Source organism: Engraulis encrasicolus, chromosome 20 (assembly GCF_034702125.1).
Source record: "Engraulis encrasicolus isolate BLACKSEA-1 chromosome 20, IST_EnEncr_1.0, whole genome shotgun sequence".
Lineage (NCBI taxonomy): Eukaryota > Metazoa > Chordata > Actinopteri > Clupeiformes > Engraulidae > Engraulis > Engraulis encrasicolus.
In genome coordinates this window covers 17,032,186-17,056,513 of record NC_085876.1, presented here as the reverse complement: position 1 = coordinate 17,056,513, position 24,328 = coordinate 17,032,186, and the positions used below count along the sequence as shown (strand labels likewise).

The window sequence follows — 24,328 nt, the reverse complement described above, 5'->3', positions numbered from 1 at the left end:
AGTCGAATAACCCCCACAGGACATTCCCTTCACACGTTATTCCATTTCACATGTTAAAGGACCAGTTCAGTCAATTTCAATATGCTGTTGTATTGCTCACACTACCCTTGACTTATCAGTACCCGGTGATGCCACATTTTTCGGCTAAGCCCTTTCCGAGATATGAGCTATTCTAATGGGGGCAACGTTTGTTTACATTTTTAAAAAAAAACAAACAAACATAGGCCTACTCCAAATATTTTCCCAAAAGGTACGCTTTTTGCTAGTTGTCTGCTGATGTTGTATAACCTTTCCGATGTTTCTGGGAATAAACACAATGATCAAGATCTTGGAAAAGGCTGAAGGAGAAGAAAAAAAAACCTCAGGTGCTGACAAGTCCAGGGTTGTGTGAGCATTACAACTGCATGTTGAAATTGAGTGTACTGGTCCTTTAATCCTTTTCCAATGTGAAGTTTTTCAAAGTACCACCTCCAAAAGAAGAAAGTGATTGATGGGCTAAACAGACATGTTACTTAGCCTAACAACAACCCCCACATGACACGACATCCCCTTCACATGTTATATCACAGCCATGTCATGTCGTGTCATGTCATGTCACATCACTGTCACAGCCATGTCACTCACGGTAGCCCACACGCTGTCTACGGTGTCATGTTTAAACCAAGGGGACCTCAAACTTTGACATCATAGCATCATTGCATTACAGCTAGGTATCTACAGAGGAGGTCAGGGGTTCCCAACTTGGGGGCTGGGACCCCTAGGGGGGGGGAGGGGTGGGTCACGGAGGTATTGAAGGGGGGTCGTGGACAAAAGAGACGGCAGATGGCATGAAAACAGGAAATCCACAGGTTAACAACTAACACATAATTCCATAATTTGCTTACTAACAGTATTCACTTGTATGGTTCATAGGTAGATGAATTTGCTGTCCTGGGGATTACTAAATGTATTAGGAGACAAACAATTAATGGAAAATCTAGTGGTGGACAAAGAAATTGTTCATAAGGTGAAAATATCCATTAGTCCAAAAGGGGGTCCCCGCCGAAAAAGTTTGGGAACCGCTGGAGTAGGTCAAGACAGACCCGGAGGAGTCTCACTGACTGATGATAAGTTCCGGAAGACCGCAATGCTGAAACAGAATATTGTGTCGTGTGTCCTGGCGGGCAGCATCCATAATAGATGTATTGTACTGTACTGCAGTCTCGAAACATTGGAATGAGGGGTCCTCCAGGATGACAAGAAGGTGTATTACGTAAGATTTGTTTGTTTGTTTGTTTACATTTATGGCCAAGTATGCAGCTGTGGCTATTTCATGGCCAGTACAGGTAATAAAATTCACTTCACATTAAAAATCAACAATGATATCAATAATTGAATAAGTAAAATACATTAAATAAGTTTGGTCACATCAGTGCATTTTAGGTGTAGGATGCTTGCAGCAAGCTAGCAGTCAGAGTGTTGTTTGAAAAGGACAACTCCTAACCTATTTAACACAAGTGCATGCCATTAAAAAATCTATTTAGCTTTTGACACTATAGACTGCAAACAGCACACTTTTAAGATAATAACCACTTTAAAGCATTTATCTGGCCACAATACTGTGCATTGTGAAGCCATGTTTGTTTATGATCAATTTAATCATTTGCCAAATAGAAATGAAGACTATGTGGGCTTGCATGCCTACGGGGACCCCGGTTCGAGTCCGACCAGGGTAACTTCTCAGCTCTCCCCCGTCTCTCTCTCTCCCAATCATTTCCTGTCTGTTTCCCACTGTCCTGTGATAATAAAGGCCGGAAGGCCCCAAAAAATACTTAAAAAAAAGAAAATAAATGAAGACTGTAGAGGACTAAAAGGTGCTCCAATTCCAGACTACTTTTGCTTCTGACTGACTTAACACCACTAGGTGCTGTAGTTACAGAACTACTGTAACTGGATTCCACACCCACTGTAATGTAGTAGTGTCCTGTGTGTGTGTGTGTGTGTGTGTGTGTGTGTGTGTGTGTGTGTGTGTGTGTGTGTGTGTGTGTGTGTGTGTGTGTGTGTGTGTGTGTGTGTGTGTGTGTGTGTGTGTGTGTGTGTATGATAGACAGAGAGTGTTTCCATTGTATTTCTTTCTACAGTTACACGGTTCTTTGGCGAACAACTGATGTCTACGCCGGGTCAAATTGAACCAACTGGTGGATTAGGTGATTATTATACAATTTATTTAATCTTAAAAATGTAATAGAATTTAAAAACATCCCCACTTTTCCTCCAGCTGACATGAGAAATCCAACAGTCGCTGAGTGCATAGTGGCGATTTCAAAGAGAATTGGGTGCAGAATGATGCACAGAAAGAGTTGCCTCTACGAATGATTTTAAAATTTCCTTTAATAAATAAAAGCTATTCCAAAATTCCCCTGGCCAAGAATTTATTTTTTTATTCAAAGAAGATTGCAAGAACTGCAGATGTAAAATAGTCTGAGGCTAACTCTGCTACAATGCATGGAATGGCAACATTCAGGTTTTAATTGCACATGGTCCCTCATAAACTGAACTGAATTGAACTTTTTGAGTATTGACACAATTTTTTTTAAAGGGGTACCCACATGGAAAATGTGATTTTCATGACTGTCACCAGTGGATTTATGAAATGTAACATTTAGCTATGGGGGAATATGGGCCTGCCTCTACAAAGTACTATTTCTTTGATTTTACTTATTCTATAACATTTCCCAATAAAATCCGAAATAATAGGCCTACCCAAAATCTAGAATACTGTACTCAGAGCTTCTTTTTGTGGAACATGGTGAAAATAACATGAGAGACGCAGTGTTTTCAGACCTTCAGTAATAGGCCTAATAAAAACTTTTGTTAACGCTTTACTTTACGGTACAGTTACCCTATGTAATTACTGTGTACTTTCTGGGTAACAACAGGGTAACATGAAAAAGTTACATGGTATCTAATGGGTAAAAAGAGGTACCGGTAATTACAAATTGAATACTATTAATTGGGTAACAACAGGATACAGAAAGAGAAGTTAGATGATTAGATGGTTAGAAAATACGCAGTAGTTTCATAGTAATTCTTGAGATAGGCCCTATGTGTATTACATAGTATATACTTTGTAATTACCCCTTTTTTACCCGTTAGATACCATGTAACTTCTCTCTGTTACCCTGTTATTACGCAGAAAGTACACAGTAAATACTGTACCGTAAAGTAAAGCGTTACCAAACTTTCATATTTTTTGTTGGTTGTGAAGCAAATTGGGTTGCCTTTCTGTGTAAGAAATGGGCCATACAAATACATGTCAATTGACTTGATTTATTTTCACGTCTGTTTTTTATTGTTTTAAATGTGTGAAGGAGAACTTTCAGCAATGTGGCAGCATTGCATTTTATAACAGTTTGCTAGACTTGTTGCTGACCTTTTGAGATCTTCTTGTATTTTCTTTACTTGAATCTTTGAAAAACTCTTTATTTTTTGCAAGGCATGTCTATCCGTATTGTTATTAATCTGAAATGTGATGTGTTACATGTATTTGGAATTAGGACCCCAGGAAGACTAGCGAACTGCTACGGCATAAGCTAATGGGGATCCTTTAATAAAATAAAATAAAATAAAATAAAATAAAATAAAATAAAATAAAATAAAATAAAATAAAACAAGTGTCAGTTCAATTCCAACACAAAAGTAGGGCATTGGTCTTCTGCTTGCAATTCTCATTCAGTCGTAGCCGGGCCTGAAGCCCAGTGGAAACCTCTGTAATTATACCAAGAGTATAATGAATGATCACAAGTTATCATCAAATAAAGCGTATCTGCATGTCTAAAATGTGTGTGCAGCACTGGTGGGGAGTATGCGGAGATGCATGAAAACGGTGATCAAAAAGATTGTGAACAGTCCCTATGTCTGCTGTTAGGTACACTGCACCCGTTCCTGCACCCGTATTTTCAGAAGTGTTATAAAATAAAAACAACAACGTTTGTTTCACTCACACATAATAGTTAAGTCAAACAAACCGCTATTCTATTTTGTGGTGTTTTGTTGTTTTCGTCTTCAGCTATACAATGCATTCATGTGATGTATTACTTCAATAGAAGTGTTCATGAAAAGGACCCCAACTGATTTGGTTTATACGATTTGATTTTACATAGTTTATACATTAGTTATTACACTGTAGCAAATGAGGTGGGTACACTTAAAAAGCAGGGAAGTTGTTTGACTCCATGGTCCCCTGGGCCAGACAACTAAAAAGGGCCCCCTCCATGGGATGAGATGTGAGATGTTTTCTGACCATGGATAAGCCATAGTACTATGGTTGGTTCAGAGTTACCATGACATGCCATGGTAAAACCATGGTTACTACAGTGAAACCATGGTCGATTTTCATAAGGGGTGGCTGGGATGGAAAGTGTCTGACATCATCCTTTTTGCTTGTGCCTTTGCCCTTTGTTTGGGTGTAGTTAAGCATTTGCCCATATGTAGATTGCCCAGACGCACGCACCCATTAATCCAGATCATCTTTCCTGACCCACGCTAACACACAAATGCAATCCTCTGTCTCATCCACTTAGTTCACAATACAGAGTGTGTACTGACACCAGCTCTCGGTCTCACTTGTATGACCGATAATGGGGTTCACCTTACGGCCTATTGACACTTCTGAAATTGGACGGCCGCCCTGCTGTTACTGGTCAGTGTGCAAGTAACCTGCACTGATAGACTGAATTGGAGGTGCAAATCGGTTCATAAATTGCCTAGACAGACAGTTGCTCAGCTCTCTGCTTGGTTGTCAGCCGAATTGGTTGAGGCTGGGCTGGCCAGCGACTGCTGAGATCAGACCTCAGAGATGGAAACCGTACACATGTTTCTGTATTGTTCTTGGTAGCAGGGGACAATCCTACAGTACTCCATGGTAAATAAAAAAGGTAAATGTTGTTGCCCTTAAAATTGAGTCATTATTTTCCCAGGGACTGGTGACTGAAATCAGATGTGCTATGTCTCCCTACTGTTGACCCAATATGATCATGTCATCACTTCGATTTGCTTTAGATCTGGTGTCACAACTAGACCTAGGCCTAAGCCTGCTAAGTTTTTAGAACAGTGGTCTCTTTCTCATGATTTTTGTGAACTCTTTTTGTTATCATTAGACTAAACTCAGTTGCCTTGGATAACTTCCATATGACCCTTTGACCCTCTGAATTACCTGAAGTCACTGTAGGGGTGAATGATCCACACGTTGAAAGACTTCACGCGCTCTTGCTCCGCTTCCACCCCTTTAGCACTGCCAAACATCCGCAGGGAAAACTTGTTGACACCGGGTTGAAGCATAGTGCTCAGTCGCCTTTGAAAGAAGGCATTAGCTTGTATGTCTGGTTCTGGAGTGGGAGATCTCGGAATTTCGCTTTGATACTTTTCATCGTAAGCAGTTGTGGAATCACTTCTTGTAGCGTGATCCAGAGGGTCCGAGATTTCTGTCATCTTGTAGCCGGGCATTCCTGAAGACCTTCGGCGGTTTGGGACCCCTATAGAGAAGCGTTTTTTGGGCACTTGTTCTGCCGTGCGCTCCGTCCTCAGGGAGGATAGTGATGATGACCGCCAAAATGGGAACATTCTGGTTCTGCTGCTGCGTCGTTTGGATTCTCCATTTGGTGGAATATGTTCATCAAACTCCATGGCCAACTTTATGAAGAACTCCTAATAAAAGTTCCTTGAAGTAATTCAAAAGTACTCCAACTGACTCCAAATATGTGTGGGTCACCTTGTGGTGCGCAAAGAAAGCAGTCCGAAGCCTTGTACAAAACAGATGAAAAAATACATTTACAAAACCAATGATAACATTTTCATCGTTAATAAAATCATACACCCTGCAGCAATCCCGTGCATGGGCCGAATTAACACGATGTAGAGCCCGTGGATGCGCACGCAGACAGGTGCGTAAATGCCCAGGTAGAGTAATCGGCTTGCTGAGTGATAGTGAAGGGTGGCCTGACACCCGAGGGCCGCTTGGCTGGTGGCGCTGGCCTCATGAGTTGCCAAGATTCTAGTCCACGCGGATTATTAATATCCATAGGGAGTGAGACATTAGGCCTAATTCCTTACCGCCAGCCAAAGGCGTCCTGTTTATTAGCTACACTGCTCCGGTGTTCCATGCTCGCCCTAGGGCTTCCCACACAATGAAGACAGTCGTTTTTTGCTGTGCGAGGGTGTTCAGTTTCAAGCGTAGCCGTGATCCATTCACTTAAGTGTCCGGTGTATTATTGCTGCATGAGCGTCCCAAAAGCGTCCAACTACAGGTGAACAGGAGACTTAATTAAAGGCACGGCCTAATTGCCGCGCGCGGCGTTGGCCCGTGACAGAGCGCGCGCCAGCACAATGTCAAAACAAGCAACAAACCGCCTTGTTTTGAAGATGTTATTAGACCTGCAAAGACAACATAACGATTGCCCTGTCATGCCGTTTTATATTCTCCAGACTAATGAAAATGGAGCTTGCCCAACCAAAGAGTTGACAAACCGTTTAGGGCCATTGTGATTCAGTCATATGATTTATTGATGTGAAAGATTATCAAGAAAACCATCACGGTATTAGACAGGTCATCAGCTGGGAAAATTAGGCCTTTTGTCCTACCGCACTTTTCTCTGTGGATTACTGACCAGAAGCCCTATTGGAAGAAATTTAAACATGGGGCCACGTCAATTTTTGCTCAGAATTCAATATGGCCGCCATTTTCCAAAATGACTTGTTTTCATGCATTATTACATTGTACTATAAGGTGATATTCATGGACGATGAACTACTTTCAGCACTATTCTGTCCTAATTCCTTACATACATGTTTACAAAGGTTGACTAAACTAACAGAAATGAAAATTAAGTTGGCCACCTTGCAAAATCCAAAGGAAAGTGCTGAAAATAATGATTGAAATGCACATACAGAGTCTATGGCTGCGAAAATTAGGCCTATTGTCCTGTCAGGGTTTTCACAGTGGATTACAGACCAGAAGGCCTATTGAAAAAGATTCACCAGCTGGTTGCCATCTCAAATGTGCTCCAAAATTCAAAATGTTCTCTGTTTTTCAGAATGGCAGACTTTCATACATTTTTCTCAATACTATAAGACCATAATTATCAATAAAGATAACCTATTTTCAGTGAAATCTCCTATCTACAGACGTGAGTACAAAGGTTGGCAACAGAAAGATGTAAATTTCCTATAGACAATATCCCAAGGATTGTTGTCAGAAAACGATTGAATTACACATACACAATTGACTGCTGAAAAAAAGGCTATTGATCTGCCAAACTTTTCACATTAGATTTCTGAACGTTTTTCAGGCCAACATTTTTTTGCATAAAGCAAGGGTGAGTGTGCGTGCGTGTGTGCGCGCGCGTATCCCCCGCTCATCTTTCCCCTGCTCTACAGTGTCTTTCCCCCACACACTATTCTGCCTCCTCCACCCCCTCACTCATCCCCCCCCACACACTATTCTGCCCCCCAACCCCCTCACTCATCCTTCCCATGCTACTCTGCCCCTCCACCCCTCACTCACCCAACACTATTCTGCCCACGCTCAACCCCCCTGACTCATTCTTCCTCCACCCCCCCACATAATACTCGCCCACCCCCCACCCAATGTGAAAAGTTTGGCAGGTCAACCCCCCCCCCCCCCCACTCAACTTACCCCCCCCCTCACACACACATTATTCTGCCCCCGAACCCCCCACATCCCCCCACACACTATTCTGCCCCCCCACCTCCTAATTCAACCCAGACTCATTCCCCCCCAACCCCACTCTGCCCCACTCATCCCCTCATTCATCCCCCCGCTCCTCCACATCATTCGGTCCTCCCTACCCCCCCACCTTAGCCCCCCCCCCAACACACACACACCCTGTCTACTGTGTCTATGTCAGTGTATGTAAAGAAGCACACTGGCCACTCACACTCACACACAAGCGCGCACAAACACACACACACACACACACACACACACACACACACACACACACACACACACACACACACACACACACACACACACACACACACACACACAGAGTTTGGCAGGACAATATGCCTTTTTTCAGCAGTCCACTGTGTTTGTGAAATTCAATCATTTGACAACATTCCTTCGGATATTTCAAAGTGGCAAGATACAGGGGGTGGACAAAATAACTGAGACACCTTTCATTTTAGTGTTGGAAGTTTAATGGCTCAAGTGGACCAGCCTGTTGGCCAATCTTCATTAATGGCACATTGCACCAGTAAAGTGAAGTGTGAAGGCTCAATTAGCAGGGTAAGAGCACAGTTTTGCTCAAAATTTTGCAATGCACACAACATTATGGGTGACATGTCAGAGTTCAAAAAGGAGAACTTCTGTGTAACTGTTGCATCTTTGACCAAGACAGCAAGTCTTTGTTGTATCAAGAGCCACAGTATCCAAGGTGATGTCTGCATACCACCAAGAAGGATGAACCACATCCAACAGGATTAACTGTGGACGCAAGAGGAACTAAATGACACTAAAATGACAGGTGTCTCAGTTATTTTGTCCACCCCCTGTATATATATTCATGCCTTTTTCTAGACAACCTTTATACTCACGTCTGTAAGGAGATAGGACAATTTAACTGAAAAATAGGTCATCTTTATTGGTAATTACAGTATTGTATCTGCCATTCTGAAAAACAGAGAACAATTTGAATTTTGGAGCACATAGATGGCCCCACGTTTTCATCTTTTTCAATAGGCCTTCTGGTCTGTAATCCACTGTGAAAACCCTGACAGAACAATAGGCCTAATTTTCGCAGCCATAGACTCTGTATGTGTATTTCAATCATTATTTTCAGCACTTTCCTTTGGATATTGCAAGGTGGCCAACTTTATTTTCATTTCTTTTGGTTTAGTCAACCTTTGTAAACATGTATGTAAGGAATTAGGACAGAATAGTGCTGAAAGTAGTTCATCGTTCATGAATATCACCTTATAGTACAATGTAATAATGCATGAAAACAAGTAATTTTGGAAAATGGCGGCCATATTGAATTCTGAGCAAAAATTGACGTGGCCCCATGATTTAATTTCTTCCAATAGGGCTTCTGGTCAGTAATCCACAAAGAAAAGTGCGGTAGGACGAAAGGCCTAATTTTCCCAGCTGATGACCTGTCTATAGAGGCTAGGCCTATGCCAGGCAGTCTGACGTATAGAAGAGGATAGTAGCAGAGCCAGTAGAAAGACAGAGTTGATCTGATAAGATGGTAACCATTGGCAACACGAGGAACAACTGTTTGTTGATGGGATAGGCCTAATGGGCCCACCATGACCTAATGATCAGACATGTCTCCACGACAGATCAAATGAGATTGGGCGTCTTATATTTAGGAAACAAATGACTAAAATCACATATGCTAATTTAAAAGGTTATGAGTGACCTTCAATTCACCTACTGCCAGAAGGCAACTTTAATGGCAACTAATGTTTTGGTCATGACTGTATTTAGGGAAAATAGGGCCACTGAGGATGCAGTAGCCACAGCTCTCCATGCTGCATTGTACCATCTGGAGCAGCAGGGGAGTTATGCTCGTCTCCTTTTCATCGACTTCAGCTCTGCCTTTAATACCATCCTCCCTAGCAGACTGGTGGACAAACTATCAAGCATTGGCATACCACACTCCACCTGCCTTTGGATTAAAGACTTTTTAACAGGCCGCACCCAGCGAGTGCGCATAGGTCATAACACCTCCATGGACCTCAACCTCAGCACTGGCTCGCCGCAGGGATGTGTGTTAAGTCCTCTGCTGTACACACTGTACACCCACGACTGCTCCCCAGTCTACACTAATAACACCATAGTGAAATTTGCTGATGACACCACAGTAGTTGGACTTATTTCAAATGGGGATGAGTCTGCCTACAGAGATGAAGTAGAGCGCTTGGTGGGGTGGTGCAGAGAGAACAACTTGCTCCTGAACACAGCCAAGACCAAGGAGCTGGTGGTGGACTTCAGGAGGAAGAGGACTGCCATCCAGCCACTTATGATTAAGGGGGTGTGTGTAGAGAGGGTGTCAGACTTCCGTTTCCTGGGAGTTCACATCAGCGAGGACCTGACCTGGGGTGTCAACACCACTGGGCTTGTGAAGAAGGCACAGCAAAGACTTTATTTCCTAAGAATACTTAGGAAAAACAACATCTGTCAGAAGCTGCTTGTGTCCTTCTACCGCTGCTCAGTGGAGAGCATATTGACATATTGTCTTTGTGTGTGGTTCCCAGGCTGCACTGTGGCACAGAGGAAAGAGCTCCAGGGGGTCATAAAGGCTGCAGAGAACATTATTGGCTGCCCTCTTCCATCTTTGGAGGGCCTACACAGCACCCGCTGCCTAAAAAAGGCCAAGTGCATTCTGAGAGACACATCCCACCCAGGTCACAGTCTTTTTGAATTGCTGCCATCGGGCAGGAGATTCAGGTCCATTAAGACAAGGACAAACAGACTGAAAAACAGTTTCTATGCAGCGGCCATCACAGAACTGAATTTTGCATCAAAAGCATAGTTTTTATATACATACCATTCTTTTTATTCCATTTTTTTTAAAAAAATTTTATTTATCTTTGCTTCAACAAGGAGTGCACAATTTCGTTGTGCTTGTCACAATGACAAATAAAAGATATTGTATATTGTATTTCACTGCAGACATAAGAGGGGGAAACTGTGCCATATATGCTTACTTTTCTCTCCTTTCACAACTCCTGTGCAATGGGGATGGTCTTACGCCATCTGGTGGTTGAGATGTAAGAGTAAGTGAAAGGTTTAGAAAAAGAGACACAGGTCCCAGAATTAAATGAAGTGCCAAAGTGTGTGTGTGTGTGTGTGTGTGTGTGTGTGTGTGTGTGTGTGTGTGTGTGTGTGTGTGTGTGTGTGTGTGTGTGTGTGTGTGTGTGTGTGTGTGTGTGTGTGTGTGTGTGTGTGTGTGTGTGTGTGTGTTGGCCTGGATGGCCAGATGGATGGATTGTCATATAGGCTACTGTATTTCCATGACAGCATTTTGGCTATAGTGGAATAATGCACACAACATCCTCCATGTAAGCGTGCCTATTGGTTGATAGCTGACCGTTTCTGTACACCATTCTGAGATATTGCACTTAAAGAATGCAATGTAGCCAAATCACAAATATAAGTCTTTTAAACTGATAGGTAAAAAGTTTCAAAAGTTTGCTCCAGTAATTTGTAACACTTTCATGATCTCGCCACAGTTTCACACCACAGATACAGTTTTGCATTTTCTGCAGCAATGCAGTCTAGTTTTTTTCTCTTTTTTTTAACACCTGATCGTACAAAAACTCTTCACCAAAAGCTATAGGCTACAGCATTCACCTCCACATTTTCATATTCAAAACAATAGCTTCATACAATATGTGATTATATGCAATGTATTATTATATTACTATACTGTATTTCTGTTTTGTTATATAACAGTATTTTGCATAGATAAATGATATGCAAACTCAAAAAGTCACAGTAGGAAGTACTTTATTCCAGGCAAATCATTTTCCAAAGAAACATGTACATGACATTCTATTTATTTTACTCACATTCCTCATTAAAGGGTTACAACACACTTTACAGTTTACTGAAAGTTTGTAACGAAAATAAAAAGTGGCAGGTTTTTGGATTTTCCCACACAAGAAAAGTTCCACAAAGACTATATATAACATGACATTTGTTGAAAATGGGTATGCATTATTCCCCCTTGCCTGTAATTACAGGAAGCGTAAAAATAGGCTACACTATTGTCATCTGAATAGAGAGGTTAAGAACGCAGCAAGCAGCAATGTTTATATAATCCCCATGCTTTAACAGAGGCACCATGTTTAGTCTTCCAAGCTGTCATGGTCCAAACTGTTTCTTGGAATGATACATGTGTCTCAGAAAATCACAAACAGCATTAAATCCACTAAAATGATTGCATTGACAAAGTACACTACTTTAATAGGCCTACTGTTTTCACAGTTGTTTTGCCATGAAAGATATACTCTATAATGTAAAAAGGGCACATTGTCTGCAAGTTTTTCAGAATGCTTCAAACTTAAATCAATGTAGCTTATGGCATTCAGAGAGAGGGAGGGACGCAAGCTGAAAGAAGAACATGTACTTTGACCAAACGTCAACCGCCAGTATGCTGACGCCCGAAGCATTCAATACTGTGAAAAGAGCATTTCTTCCTCTTCCTCCTTTCCCAGAACTACACTTCTCTGTCGCATGAGAAACATAGCAAACTAGGCCACTGTAGCCTACAGTCTTTGACAATAGATAAAACCTGAGCAGTTTAAGAAATACAAGTTAAGAAATATAACTATACGTTGAGAACTCAAGATAAAGCATTTCAGATGAGGTTGTGCTTCATTTAACAATGCTAACAATCCATTGTAATGAAGAAGAGGAACAACGGCATAGAGCCTGGCTTGTAAACATCCCAACTTGTATAACCCATTTCAACTTCTGTTTAACTTTTTTTTTGGTTTTTGGTCATGTGACTCCCAGAGAAGTGGGTCAGCTGACTTCTGAGAAGCGACTGGCTTTTTCTGTTGCTTTTTAAAGCCTCTGGGGCGGGTTGTTGCTAGGGCGCTAGAACTACAGCAGAAAACTCAAGGGCCAATCAGAACTCACCAGGAAGCGCTCCTCAGGTCGACTCTTCTCAACCGAAAGTTGGAAGTTAGAGGCTGGGTGTAGACAGACATCTGCAAACACAAAGACAAGCTAGAAAAACAAACAAATGCTTTAAAATGACTAAAATGATAAAGTTGACTGAGACAGTAATATGACTCCAAACCACACAAAACCACAATTATGGGTCCTTGGGTTTCCTTTCAAACATGAGAGAAGTGTTTAGGGTCAGGAGGGCAAGAGGATCCCAAACTTGCACGCATTCGTTACCCCGTCTCTACACGTAACCAAAGCAAAACTAGGTCATACCGGTTGGGGCCTCATTGTATAATGGGGACAAGACAAAGACACCCAATCCTAAGAGAATATTTACATGTGTGTAGCCATGCATGCATGATGTTCTCTTGGGTTTAAAAACTAACTCAGAGGAAAAGGCAGGGACAGCACCTAACTCGTGTACATTTTGAATAAACCCCTCTACCCAAACAAAAAATCCCCAAGCCCTTGTCATGTCATCTTGTCTTCGCTGTAAAAGAAAATACATCACTTCCAACATTATAACATTAAAACACATGCTTCATTATTAGTATGCTTGCCATGCGGCAAGCATACTATTGTTATTCCCCCGTTTCTTTTTATTATTATTTTTTTTAATTTTATTATTCCGGCTACGAACCATTCGTTTTGAAGAACCACTCAAGATAGAAAATCCTTTCAAAGACCGAAACGTTCGGCTCGGTCAGACGACCAGGTTTTGTATTTTTCACGGGGGTACCACAAACTCTGTAGCGCCACCATCAGGTCAAAGTTGCAAGTACATTTCATGCTGTAACTTTTGAACCGTTGGTCGGAATTTCAAAAACTTGATATCCCTGTAATCCTTGGACCAAGCCGAATCCAATGACGTCATTTTCCGCCTGAAAAGTTTTTCCGCCATTTTGAATTTTGTGAAAATCAATAAAAATGACGCCCCGCCCTCAATTTTTGACCGATAGTTAATCGTAAACCAAAAATTCTATGAGGGCATCTTCGGACTAGGATACATCTACCCTAAAGGTCCTGAAACGATTGATCTTACCGTCTTCAAACAGGAGCCAATCAAAGTTGACAGCGAAGACACCAAACAGGAAGTGAGGTCATATCTTGCTAACGGCTTCTTGTATCAGAACCCAACTTAATATATATCATCAAGACCAACCCCAGAAGAAACATAATAATTTTCGTGTAAATACGCCACTAGGGTGCGCTACAATAAACAAAAATGTGTTTTTGTCCATATTGGCCTGTATTGACCTCAATTCATCAAACGCTTGGTACCGCTGAAATCCTTGGGTCAACCCGAATCCAACGCATACTATGATGTCATATTTAGCATCATGAATTTCCCGCCATTTTGACATATTCAAAAATCAATACAAATTATGCTCCGCCCACAATTTAATTCTGCTCGTCCTACCAATTTTATCAGACCACCAGTGGACTGTTCTGCACATATTCTGAAATTTGCAGAGCAATAGCTGAAAGCATCGTCGCACAGCAGCTAATCAAATTTGACAATAAAGACAAACGCACCATCCAAACAGGAAGTTAGCTCATATCTCAGCAACGCCTTGACAGATCTTAACGAAATTTCTCAAACATGATCTCCAGTATACCCAGAGGGTACCTACCAAATTCAGTGCCATACGGTCACCGGGGGGCGCTAACGTTAGTGAAAATATGTTTTTGCCAATATGCTAGATACCAAACAGGAAGTTAGCTCATGTATAGATGGTTAACTGTATGTAGTGTGAGCATGAAGGGCACCATATGCATGAAGGGCAGCATTTGCATGAAGGGCAATTCATGCATGAAAGGCAAGGCATGCATGAAGGGCAACGAATGCAAGACGGCAAGCATACTCCAGCATTTTCTGTGAGGAAATGCAATCTAGTTGTAAAATGTTATCAAACCAAACATTTCATTGTTGAATATTTAGGAGTTGATTGTAATGTGATTTGACTTTTTCAAATGTATATGATGTTCAGAGTTTGGCTCATTTTACATGTGTGAGGAGTCTGAAACTAGAGTATATAAACCCTCATAATGCTTAAATGAGCTAAGAGTCAACTCAAAACTGTACTTTTTGTGACATAGGACTATTTCTTTCGAGATTAACCAGAGATGGAAGTAGTTAAGGCGGTGCCTTTTTTAGATGACCTGCAAAAACTACCCTCTTGTGTTTATGACACAGTTATGTTTTGAGAAACAGGAAGTTGGTTCAGCATCCACACGGCGGGTTAGAGAGTGCATGTAGCATGTGGGAGGATGAGGTGTGATGGACGGTGTTGACTGACATTTGACTGTGGGGGAAGACCGGCGCTTGACTCATTTACATGTTTGATTCCACAGTAGGATGATGACAGTATATGCCGTATTCTTTCTTACATCCTTATTTTCCTTCATTTGTGAATTCCATTGCAGTGGGGGAGATCACCTTTGAAAAAAACAAAACAGCTGACGTGAAGTCTGACAGGTTAAAAATAAGCACATACCAATTATTGATCACTTCATGTTCAAATTAAGGTTTGATAGACATTTTCACAGTAGCAAGAAGGAAAAGAAAATGAAGAACCCATTCAAGCAGTGGCAGACAGAATGACAGGCAGTCAACAGTGTTCTGTGTTGTGTGGAATGCACTCACTGTTCTAGTCAATTATACTTAATTGAAAGTTAGTGTAATGAGGTTGCTGTTGTGTAATGACCATGATTTTAATATTCAGAGTCTCAAATCACACCTGATGATCAGATAATTTGATACCCATCTCAATGATTATCTACATAAAAAAATCAAAAGGGTCCTCTAACAACCTTCAACCGATCCAAAAACTACAACAGAACCAAGAACCCCAATGTTCCTTAGAGAATCTTGAGAGGCTCCCGCACAGCAGCAAACTGCAGGCTTCTCAAAGAGCTTTTGGGTTCTCCGGTAAAATTTCTAAAAACATTTGTTTTAGGAACTTTTCAGCCTTTGTTCAGACAGAACAGTGAAGATGGAGACAGCAAACTAGTGGGGAGAGAGATGGTTATGCGTTGAAAAGAAGTGAAGTGAAAGCCCATTGGCTCCAACTCCCATTGTCATTGTGACACAGAACTCCACAGCACACAAGTGAACACTGCACACAATGAAATTGCATGTATGCCCCCATCATGCAAGGGGGCAGCCCTTAATGGCGACCCTAGGGAGCAGTGTGGCGGGACGGTACCATGTTCAGTGTACCTCAGTCACGGGGGAGGATGGAGGAGAGTACTGGTTGATTACTCCCTCCACCAACCTGGCGGGTCGGGAGTCGAACCGGCAACCTTTGGGCTACAAGTCTAACCACTTACCCATGACTGCCCAGTTGTATTCCAAAATGGGTCCCCCATGGCCAATGTAGCCTGTGGTACGGTATGGCGTGTTCGCAAGCTGTGGCACAACATCCCGGGTTCTCCATGGATTTGGTATGAAACCTTCAAGAGAACCCTCATGGGTTCATCCAAGAACTAATTTGTCATGTCTGGTTCAAATAACTTAATATGGGTCAAAGACGTCCAACATGAAATTGTCCTTCAGTGCTAACGGATATTTTGCTTCCTGTAACTGTAAAAAACATGACTTTCAATTGTTTTGCAAGTGAATGCATGATAGCCAAGCCAAAAAAACTATTTTTAAAGATCATATTGTTTGCAGTTACAGTAAGCAAAGGTATCCGTTGCACTGAAGGACAATTTCATGTTGGACGTCTTTGACCCACATCCAACTACCTCAGAATCTCGTGGGGTAATACCAGTTTCCTGGCCCCGATAGGCTTTGTTTTGCTTTGTTGACTAGAACAATAAAACAAACGCCCATCCATTGAGGTGTACCACTTCCTGAACCAACATACCAAAGTGAGCTCTTAAACTGGCTTTTGGGAATCTGACAGACACACACACGCACGCACGCACACACACACACACACACACACACACACACACACACACACACACACACACACACACACACACACGCACGCACGCACACACACACCCCTTAGTGATACATTTAAGACTATGAAATACTCTATTTAGCAAAAGTGTATTGAACACACCAACTAGGCTACATGTAAACCCTATTAAAAGTCATGTCTGTCTCTGCTACAATGAAACTGTCCGCCCTGTCAGGCTCACTGACGTAAACAATTCATGACGTTCAATAAACATCCCTCATTTTAAGACAGTAGAGGAAGCACTTTCATGAGTTTATGACTAATAAGTTTTATTTGGCCAAGGCAACAGGTCATGTCTCTCAAATGATGTGACATGTTTGAATCAGTCAACTTCTGAAGAGCGTACGCAATAATCAACACAAGAGTGTACTGAAGAGAGGAGGGGCCTATACTACAAAGCTGGTTCAGGATAAGTTCAGGATAAGTTAAGCGGTAAATAATCTAATACAAGAGCTTTTCTGAAGAAAATGTGGACTCCAGGCTCTTCTATTAGGTGATTTTAACTTATCCTGAACCAGCTTTGTAGTATGGGCCCCTGGTAGGACTCTATGGCAGAAGAGACCCTCAGTCTCAATGGGGCAATGCTGGCTAAATAACGGTTCAATGTTAAGTGTGCATCATAAGCAAAATAGTTATAACTATTTCGCTTATGTGGGGGTGGTTATTGTGCGTGATGTATGACTGAGCAAGGGCTGACAATACACAGTATTCTCAGCTGACAAACATATGACCCTAGTCAGTGGTTTTTAGACCTAAGGGAGGCGGGTGGCCATCTGAAATGTAGATGTCAAGGAATTCACCCATTGTGATGTTGACGTAGATACTGTGGCAAGACAGGAAAAAACATTGTGCGTCCAAAAAAAAAAATACAGAAGTAGGTTACATAACTGCTGAGAAGAACCACATGGGTGGTGTGTGTGGGTGTGGGTGTGGGTGTGTGTGTGTGTGTGTGTGTGTGGGGGGGGGTTGTGATGGTTTCGATTCACACTTTTCAGGCTTGTTCCACCTCAATCTTGCAAAGAGGAGGCAGTTTGTGGGTCAGAGAGAGAGCGAGCAAGAGAGAGCGAGCGAGAAATTGAGAAAGCAAAAGCAAGCAAGACATTGAGTGGGGGAGGGGAGGGAATGCAAGGTCTATTGCAAAGAAACTCGCTAGGTTGCTCGGTCACCAGATGAGGTTGAGCTCGTCTTAGAAACTGCTTGACGTCCCTCGAGGAGCAACAGAGCCACTCCTGTGCTATGCATTATTATTGTTGCTGTGGCAACACATCAAAACAAAAAAGTCAACAACAAGCCTTTCAGGTTTCAACAGGAACCTTCGTAATGGTCAGAAGAATGTGCCCTGGCCTAGACAATACCCCCTTCAAACACCACAAAGTTAGTTTCCCATCCCTACTGGTTGGAACAACTGTGTCACTGTGACCACCCACCTCCAGGGTGCGATTTGTAGGGGGGGATTGCCCTCCCTTCTGGTCTTGATATCCCCACTTTTTCTACATGATTTTAATCGTGGCTGTATGTAACTCCATTGATGATGCTTAAAATCTGAACCCCCCCCACCCCCCCTTCTGGTTCTTCAATAAATCGCACTCTGACCACCTCTACAGACCAACTATCTTTGAGAGTGAAAAAGTCACTTCACACGTGTGTGTGTCACCCTGTTATGTGGATGAATCACCCCAAAACACTGTTTGAAACACTTTAAGGTTATTGGCTACTGGGCCTAAAGAGAGTCCTCAGAGGGTTACAGGCTGGTTGGAGCCCCACATGAGTAGGAAGAACGTAGGTGCTCTCCTACACAGTGGGTAGGCCTACAGTCAAGTAGCCTAACTCTGTCCTCGACCTGTGCCCGTTTGACCAGCCTGATCTCCAAAAATTCCGTGCTCCTGGACACGGATGTTAAGGACACGAAATCCGTGTCCAGGAGCACGGATTTTGCCAAAATTCTGTGCTCCTAGACACTGTTTTTTTCCGTGATGGACACACGGACGTGCTTTCTATATTCCCACAGCACTGCGTTAACTCGATCATTAGAAAATACATACCAAATGTTAATCCTAAACAAAATAATTCTATAGCTATTTAAGTTGTGTAATGACCTAAACATTCCCTAATCTTAACCTGTCATTAAAGACATATTTTTGAGAAATACCTTCCAATTGGTTGATAGGCTAGCAAATTCTTATAATGAATGAAAGAATACTAGCTGTGCCCAGACCAAAACATTCCCTAACCCTAACCTGTCAGTAAGAAATTTGTTTTTTTTAGAGAAAAAATATTTGAAATTACAAAAAACCTGAGAAAACACAAGACTGTGGAAACATAGAGCGGTGGGAGTATAGAGAGAGCACTTCTCTGTGTCCATCACGGAAAACAATTCCGTGTTCAGGAGCACGGAAAACAATTCCGTTTCCAGGAGCACGGAATTTTGGCAAAATCTGTGCTCCTGGACACAGTTTTCGTGTCCTTAGCATCCGTGTCCAGGAGCACAGAATTTTTGAAGATCATGTTGCTTTGACGGTGGGGTGGGATGGGGGTACAGGGACACGGATGACTGTTCCCCATTCAACAGATCTTCTGCCAATGAGGAAATTACCTTTGAATTGCGCTTTTGCGAGATATTGAATTAAATGTCTGTCATCGACAATGACATCTTGCGAGGGCACAGGCAGAAGAGGAGAAGGGAGTTGGTATAATGGCAAGAATCAGCGACCGCATATTGGGAAGAAACCCAAGTCTTCACTAGAACAAATTGGGCTTGAGGGCTACACCTGATCCCAACATTGCTTTAGACACTGAAACCTGTACTCAGTTTGAACTCAAACACCCCTGTGTACTCAACCAAACCACTTTGAATAACAGCATTTGTTAAGTGTAATGTAACACTCTGTGCTGCTTTAAAATATGAGAACCAGAAGATCCATAGTGGAGAAGAGAAGACGACTTGGAAAGAATACATAATTCACCACACCTTCTTCAACTCTTCTGGTCCAACCTGTACAGGCTTGTCTGTCTTCTGCGGAGGCGGTGGCGGAGTCTTCAATGGTTCTTCTTCCGTCTTTGGAGTGCAGCCATGTATTTCCCCCTCTTACCATCATCAGTAGTCAAAATCTAAGTTTCTTCTGTAAATGAAACTCCCAGACTCTCATCAGGCATGACACATACCCACACGAGCAACAGAAAAATACCATAAATGTGTGGAATGTGCTCGTCAAGACACAACACAGTTTAACAAGATTTTACAGTAGGGTTCCTGAAAACTCTCCCTAAATGTATTCCCGGACTATTAATGCATTGAAAAAACTAAGACATACTCAAAGCATATTGAGACGGTGTAACCATACTAAATGTGCTGTACAAATACATTTTTTTCCCACACTTATAAAATATTGTCAACAGACGTGTTTAGAACAGGGGGCTTATACTACAAAGCTGATTCAGGATAAGTTAAGAGGTAGATCATCTAATACAAGAGTTTTCCTTTAGAAAATGAAGACTCCAGGCTCTTCAATTAGATTATTTACCTCTTAACTTAATCTTAACTTATCCTGAACCAGCTTTGTAGTATAGGCCCCAGATGTAAACAATATTCTTTTTATAAACATTACCATCACCATAACTTGTATCACTCATATCCTAGACTAAGGCCACTGACCAATGAGCACAGTTGGACCTTGTGGTGTGTGTGTGTTAACGAGTCGTGACCTTTCACACACATGGAACTTTGCCTTGGAGAGTATGAGTCACCCATGCTGTTGGAACAGGGAGGTGGATGGTGAGGAGTCCTCCTGACTCTGTCCTGCTGGTTCAAACCACTTCTTGGTCTTATTAACCAAGCCTCTAACCCACTGCAAAAGGAAAACCATGAAAACGCCACACACACAACAATTACTCATCAAAATAAAGGTTTTTATTTTTTCAGAAAATATATATATTCTGTCTATAGCTTTTTTTCTTGCTGCTGACTTGTTAAAATTTAAGGCATAATTAGAATCCTTCCATTCTTTTAATAAATACTAGAACTAATGCAGCTCACTATGCGGTCAGTGCTGCTTCTCCCCCTCCACATTCCTTAATTGGACATAAGCTGGCTTGTGTGCTGTGGTGTGGTGTGAATGACTGTGCAGTACAGAGCCGCTGTGACTCAGGCTGAAACTGCAAGTGAACATGTCCTTGTATGTGCGCTGGATTTCATGGAGTTACACCAAGCTCTACTGGGAGACGTTGTGCCTCCTGTTTCAACGGTGAAGGGCAATGATGATGGTGGGTGAGTGAGGGAGGGAGGAGGGGGTGTATAGTCCTGAACCTTCTTTTTATGAAGAATTTGGAGCTATGTTTAGAAAAATATCTTTTTTACACACAAAAAAACGCAACAACCGAAAACAAAAAACCTCCTTAGCGTTCAAATGTCCGAGGGCCAGCTCGACTTTTGCTAGCTGTAGCGGCCAGCCGCTGTTGTGGGGAGAATTCAGTGAGAGCAGTGATGGGAAACGAAGGGGGGGAACTGGATATCAAAGCCCACTGCCACTTCCATCATTTGCGCTAAGCAGGCTAAGCGCATCAAGTCTCTCACTACAGCTCTCAGATCTGTGGCTATCACAGACTTGTGGTGGTAGAGAAAGGTTTTGAAAAGAGCAGTCCTTTGTTGACTTCACCTTGTCAGGAGGGCCAGACCTGCCCCGAGGCCTGCAAAGCCCACCACAGCCATGAGAGTGTTTCGCACCACAGCCTCTGGGTCTTCCACATGGAAGAAATCTATGAATCCATTCTATAGTGAAGAGGGAAAGAGAAAAAAAAGGAAGCAAACGTTAAAAAAAGAGATATGGTTGGTGGTTGTTTCCATGGTATAGGTTTCATTCAGAGGTCTTCTTTCCAGTTAAGCCCCAGTGAGCCATTTCCTCTTTCCAAATAAGGTCACACTTGTGACTTGGATCAACCCTTGTCTGACCAATCGCAGTTTAACTTAAATGGACCACTGTGAAATTGAAGCCGTGTCCATTTCCCCTGCCCTGGGAGATCCCTTTGAAATGTGAAGGGCTACAGCAATTAAATGCACTATTATCATGCTATTAAGTCACTTTGGATTAAAGTGCCTGCCAAATGTAATGTGAAATGGGACAGTTAAACTGAAAATCCGGATAAAACAGACTTCAGGTACTGTGTATTTGGCATTTAGTATTATGTTGCCAGTGATTGTTTACATTTCCTTTCCTCAATAGTGCTGAATTTATTGAACTCCTGGTTTGAGGCATGGACTTGCAATGAGTTAAATGACAAGTTTGGGACAGAGCCTCCACTGCAGTCATCATAGCAAACTCACTCACCCATCCATTATTGTCCCGAAGCCAGTCGTACTTCTTGTTGGCCAGGTAGGAGGAGATCTGTTCTGCTACCGTTTCCACGCACTCTGGCCTGCCACCCCGTTTCAGGTGTTCACTCAGCACTGCCCCAAATGCCACCAGGGAGGTAATTCGACCCCAGTTTGTAGTGCCATCGCCAAACGTCTTCTCCGCCACGTCTTGCACAAAGGACATGTCATCACGTTGATCCAGATCAAGCCTGCTTACCATACCTGCAGACGCATTAGGGAAGAATGTGGTGGTTAGAAGAGGCACGCAGAGCATGCAATAGGTACTCAGCAAAGAATCTGAAGGAGTGTGATTGAGAAACCTTTAGCAAAAACAAGTGTTTTTTGTTTCGTTTTGCCAGATGCCTGCACGTATCTGGGGTAAAATAAAGGCCTACTCTCTCATAATTTTTATTTATCTGATGTGAAGTCCCCTCAACTCTTGACTGTGTGCGTCAGCAGTAAGAGAGATCTGATAACAGACCTTTATGGAATGTACTGAGGAAATGTTTGTATTTGCAACAGGAGAGGGAAGAGTAAATAATAGGACGCCAGATAGCTCACAGCAAGCCAGACATGGCCTGTAATTCGTCTGGTTTGTTATGATACGTCTATGACGCTGGTATGTTTCTAGTTTGAGGCATTTGCAGCTTCCTGTGTGTGCTGACTGCCCCGATAAGGCACTTCCGCAGAATGTGCGGTCTGGTTCCAAGAAACGGCCTTTTGAAATGTCGAAGTTCTCCGAAACGATTTTATCAGCTCGTGTTAGAACGCGCCGACATGCAGCCTTGCCAAGAATCACGATGAACTACGTTTCTAATCCAACTAGTGGTAAATAGCCAATACAATATTATTAAAAAAAGTGTAACTTTATGCCAGAGCGGTTGGTAAACACTATACACAACGTCATGTTTTGGATAAGAACACACACTGTCTGTTTTGGTAATCAGGAAACAACATCAACACAACTAGTGGCACTAAGGCCTTCGCAGGACAGCTCGTCACAGTCTGAATCATATCATAAAATAAGACTGTTAGTTCGTGTCCAATTACAACCTTGCACATAGGGATATACCAGAGTGTCACGTTTCTTACAGTATGCGATCTGCATCCAGTAATTTAATCAATATTGATTTAGCACCACACAATGCTACGTTGGCGAGAACTAGTTCTGGTAAAATTACTAGCGCAGCCTGACGACTGCACAAAAATGGCAAATAAACTACTTCCGCCTGACCTCGCCTAGCAGTACAAAAGCCAAGGGAATTTCTCAATCACCAAGGAGTTTCCCTTTGGGGCAAAGTCCACAGTACGAACAACAACCAAATGCTTACCTTTGAACGTGATAGAGTGCTTTGTTAACACATCGTCCACAACTCTCTTCAGTGTCTCCAAAGCCTTGTGTCGGTTCCGTTCTGATCGCGAGAGGCCTGTGTAAATCCTGTAAAAGGAGCAGATCAGTTCTCTCGTTTCCCGTTCGAGTTCAGTCTCTTCAGTTGGAAACTCCGGCATGGAGAGCTGAGAGTCGGGGGATGTTGGTAGAGAACTATCATCATCCGAACTGTGGAAACCACTATCGAACCCAAGTCCTTTCCTCTCAGGCCTCAAAACTCTCGAACTATCCACTTCGTCGATGTCATCCAGTTCATTTTCGGTTTTCAAGCTGAACGGCTTAGCGATAGCTCCAGATCCCATGTTAGAGGCTGCAGAGGGCGCTCCACCAATGCCTTCCATAAAGTCCTTGTTGTCTGTGCCTCCATTTTGAACCGCAAGAGGACAAAGCAAGCCAATGACGCTGGCGGTCGAACGCTTCATTGATGTAAGACTCATGGTTACAGTCGAATAGTTTAAGCTCTGCTGTTTGAGGAAAATGCTACTTAAAAATCAAAAGTTTGTCAAGTGTTACGTAATTTTTCTTAAATCAGGAGACGTACTAGACAACACTCAAGCAGCAGAGTGAAGCGGAAGTGCATTCCACAAGCACGGGTATTTATCAAATCCGTTTGGAAGGCGGAGTCATGACGTCAATCACGGGGACGACTCGGAATCGCATATATGGGTAGGCTACTTCCGTCATTTCCCGAAAAAAAATCTAGGTCCAGTTCCACATGAAACAGCTGTCAGCATCAGTCAGTAGGCTATCCACCAATGAATAATAACAGTAACAAACACGTAGCACCTAATTATGCCAAACTATTTTTTATTAGTATGCTTGCCATGCGGCAAGCATACTATTGTTATTCCCCCGTTTCCCAGGTTATTATTTTTAATTTTCTTCTTCCGTCTACGAACGGTTCGTTTTGAAGAACCGCTCAAGGTAGAAAA

The 24,328-nt window shown here is 42.4% G+C and overlaps 2 protein-coding genes across 2 annotated transcripts in view; both read right to left on the bottom strand.

Annotated features, from left to right (window-relative positions):
* The window catches only part of hcn3 (hyperpolarization activated cyclic nucleotide-gated potassium channel 3), a 23,393-nt gene extending 10,670 nt beyond the window's left edge, over nucleotides 1-12,723 (bottom strand). The window contains exons 1-2 of the mRNA XM_063185507.1: nucleotides 12,653-12,723; nucleotides 5,195-5,780 (exon numbers count right to left, since the gene is read on the bottom strand). Of these exons, the coding sequence (XP_063041577.1) occupies nucleotides 5,195-5,664 (470 nt within the window). The 5' untranslated portion in view covers nucleotides 5,665-5,780; nucleotides 12,653-12,723. The remainder of the gene's footprint in view (nucleotides 1-5,194; nucleotides 5,781-12,652) is intronic.
* A 7,821-nt stretch (nucleotides 12,724-20,544) lies between these two features.
* Nucleotides 20,545-23,978, bottom strand: LOC134436348 (induced myeloid leukemia cell differentiation protein Mcl-1-like). Its single transcript, XM_063185505.1, has 3 exons — nucleotides 23,338-23,978; nucleotides 21,981-22,228; nucleotides 20,545-21,424 (listed from the first exon to the last, which is right to left on the bottom strand). Exons 1-3 carry the CDS (start codon nucleotides 23,831-23,833, stop codon nucleotides 21,308-21,310), a joined length of 861 nt encoding a protein of 286 aa, XP_063041575.1. The 5' UTR covers nucleotides 23,834-23,978; the 3' UTR covers nucleotides 20,545-21,307.
* Between the last annotated feature and the right edge of the window lie 350 nt (nucleotides 23,979-24,328).

Excerpts from the sequence above, each read along its gene's own strand:
- LOC134436348 (XM_063185505.1), bottom strand. The coding sequence starts at position 23,833 with ATGAGTCTTACATCAATGAAGCGTTCGACCGCCAGCGTCATTGGCTTG. Across the intron at positions 22,229-23,337 it reads GCACTCTATCACGTTCAAAG|GTATGGTAAGCAGGCTTGAT; the intron begins GTAAGCATTTGG and ends ATGCGTCTGCAG. Across the intron at positions 21,425-21,980 it reads TTCGGGACAATAATGGATGG|AATGGATTCATAGATTTCTT; the intron begins GTGAGTGAGTTT and ends TCTTCACTATAG.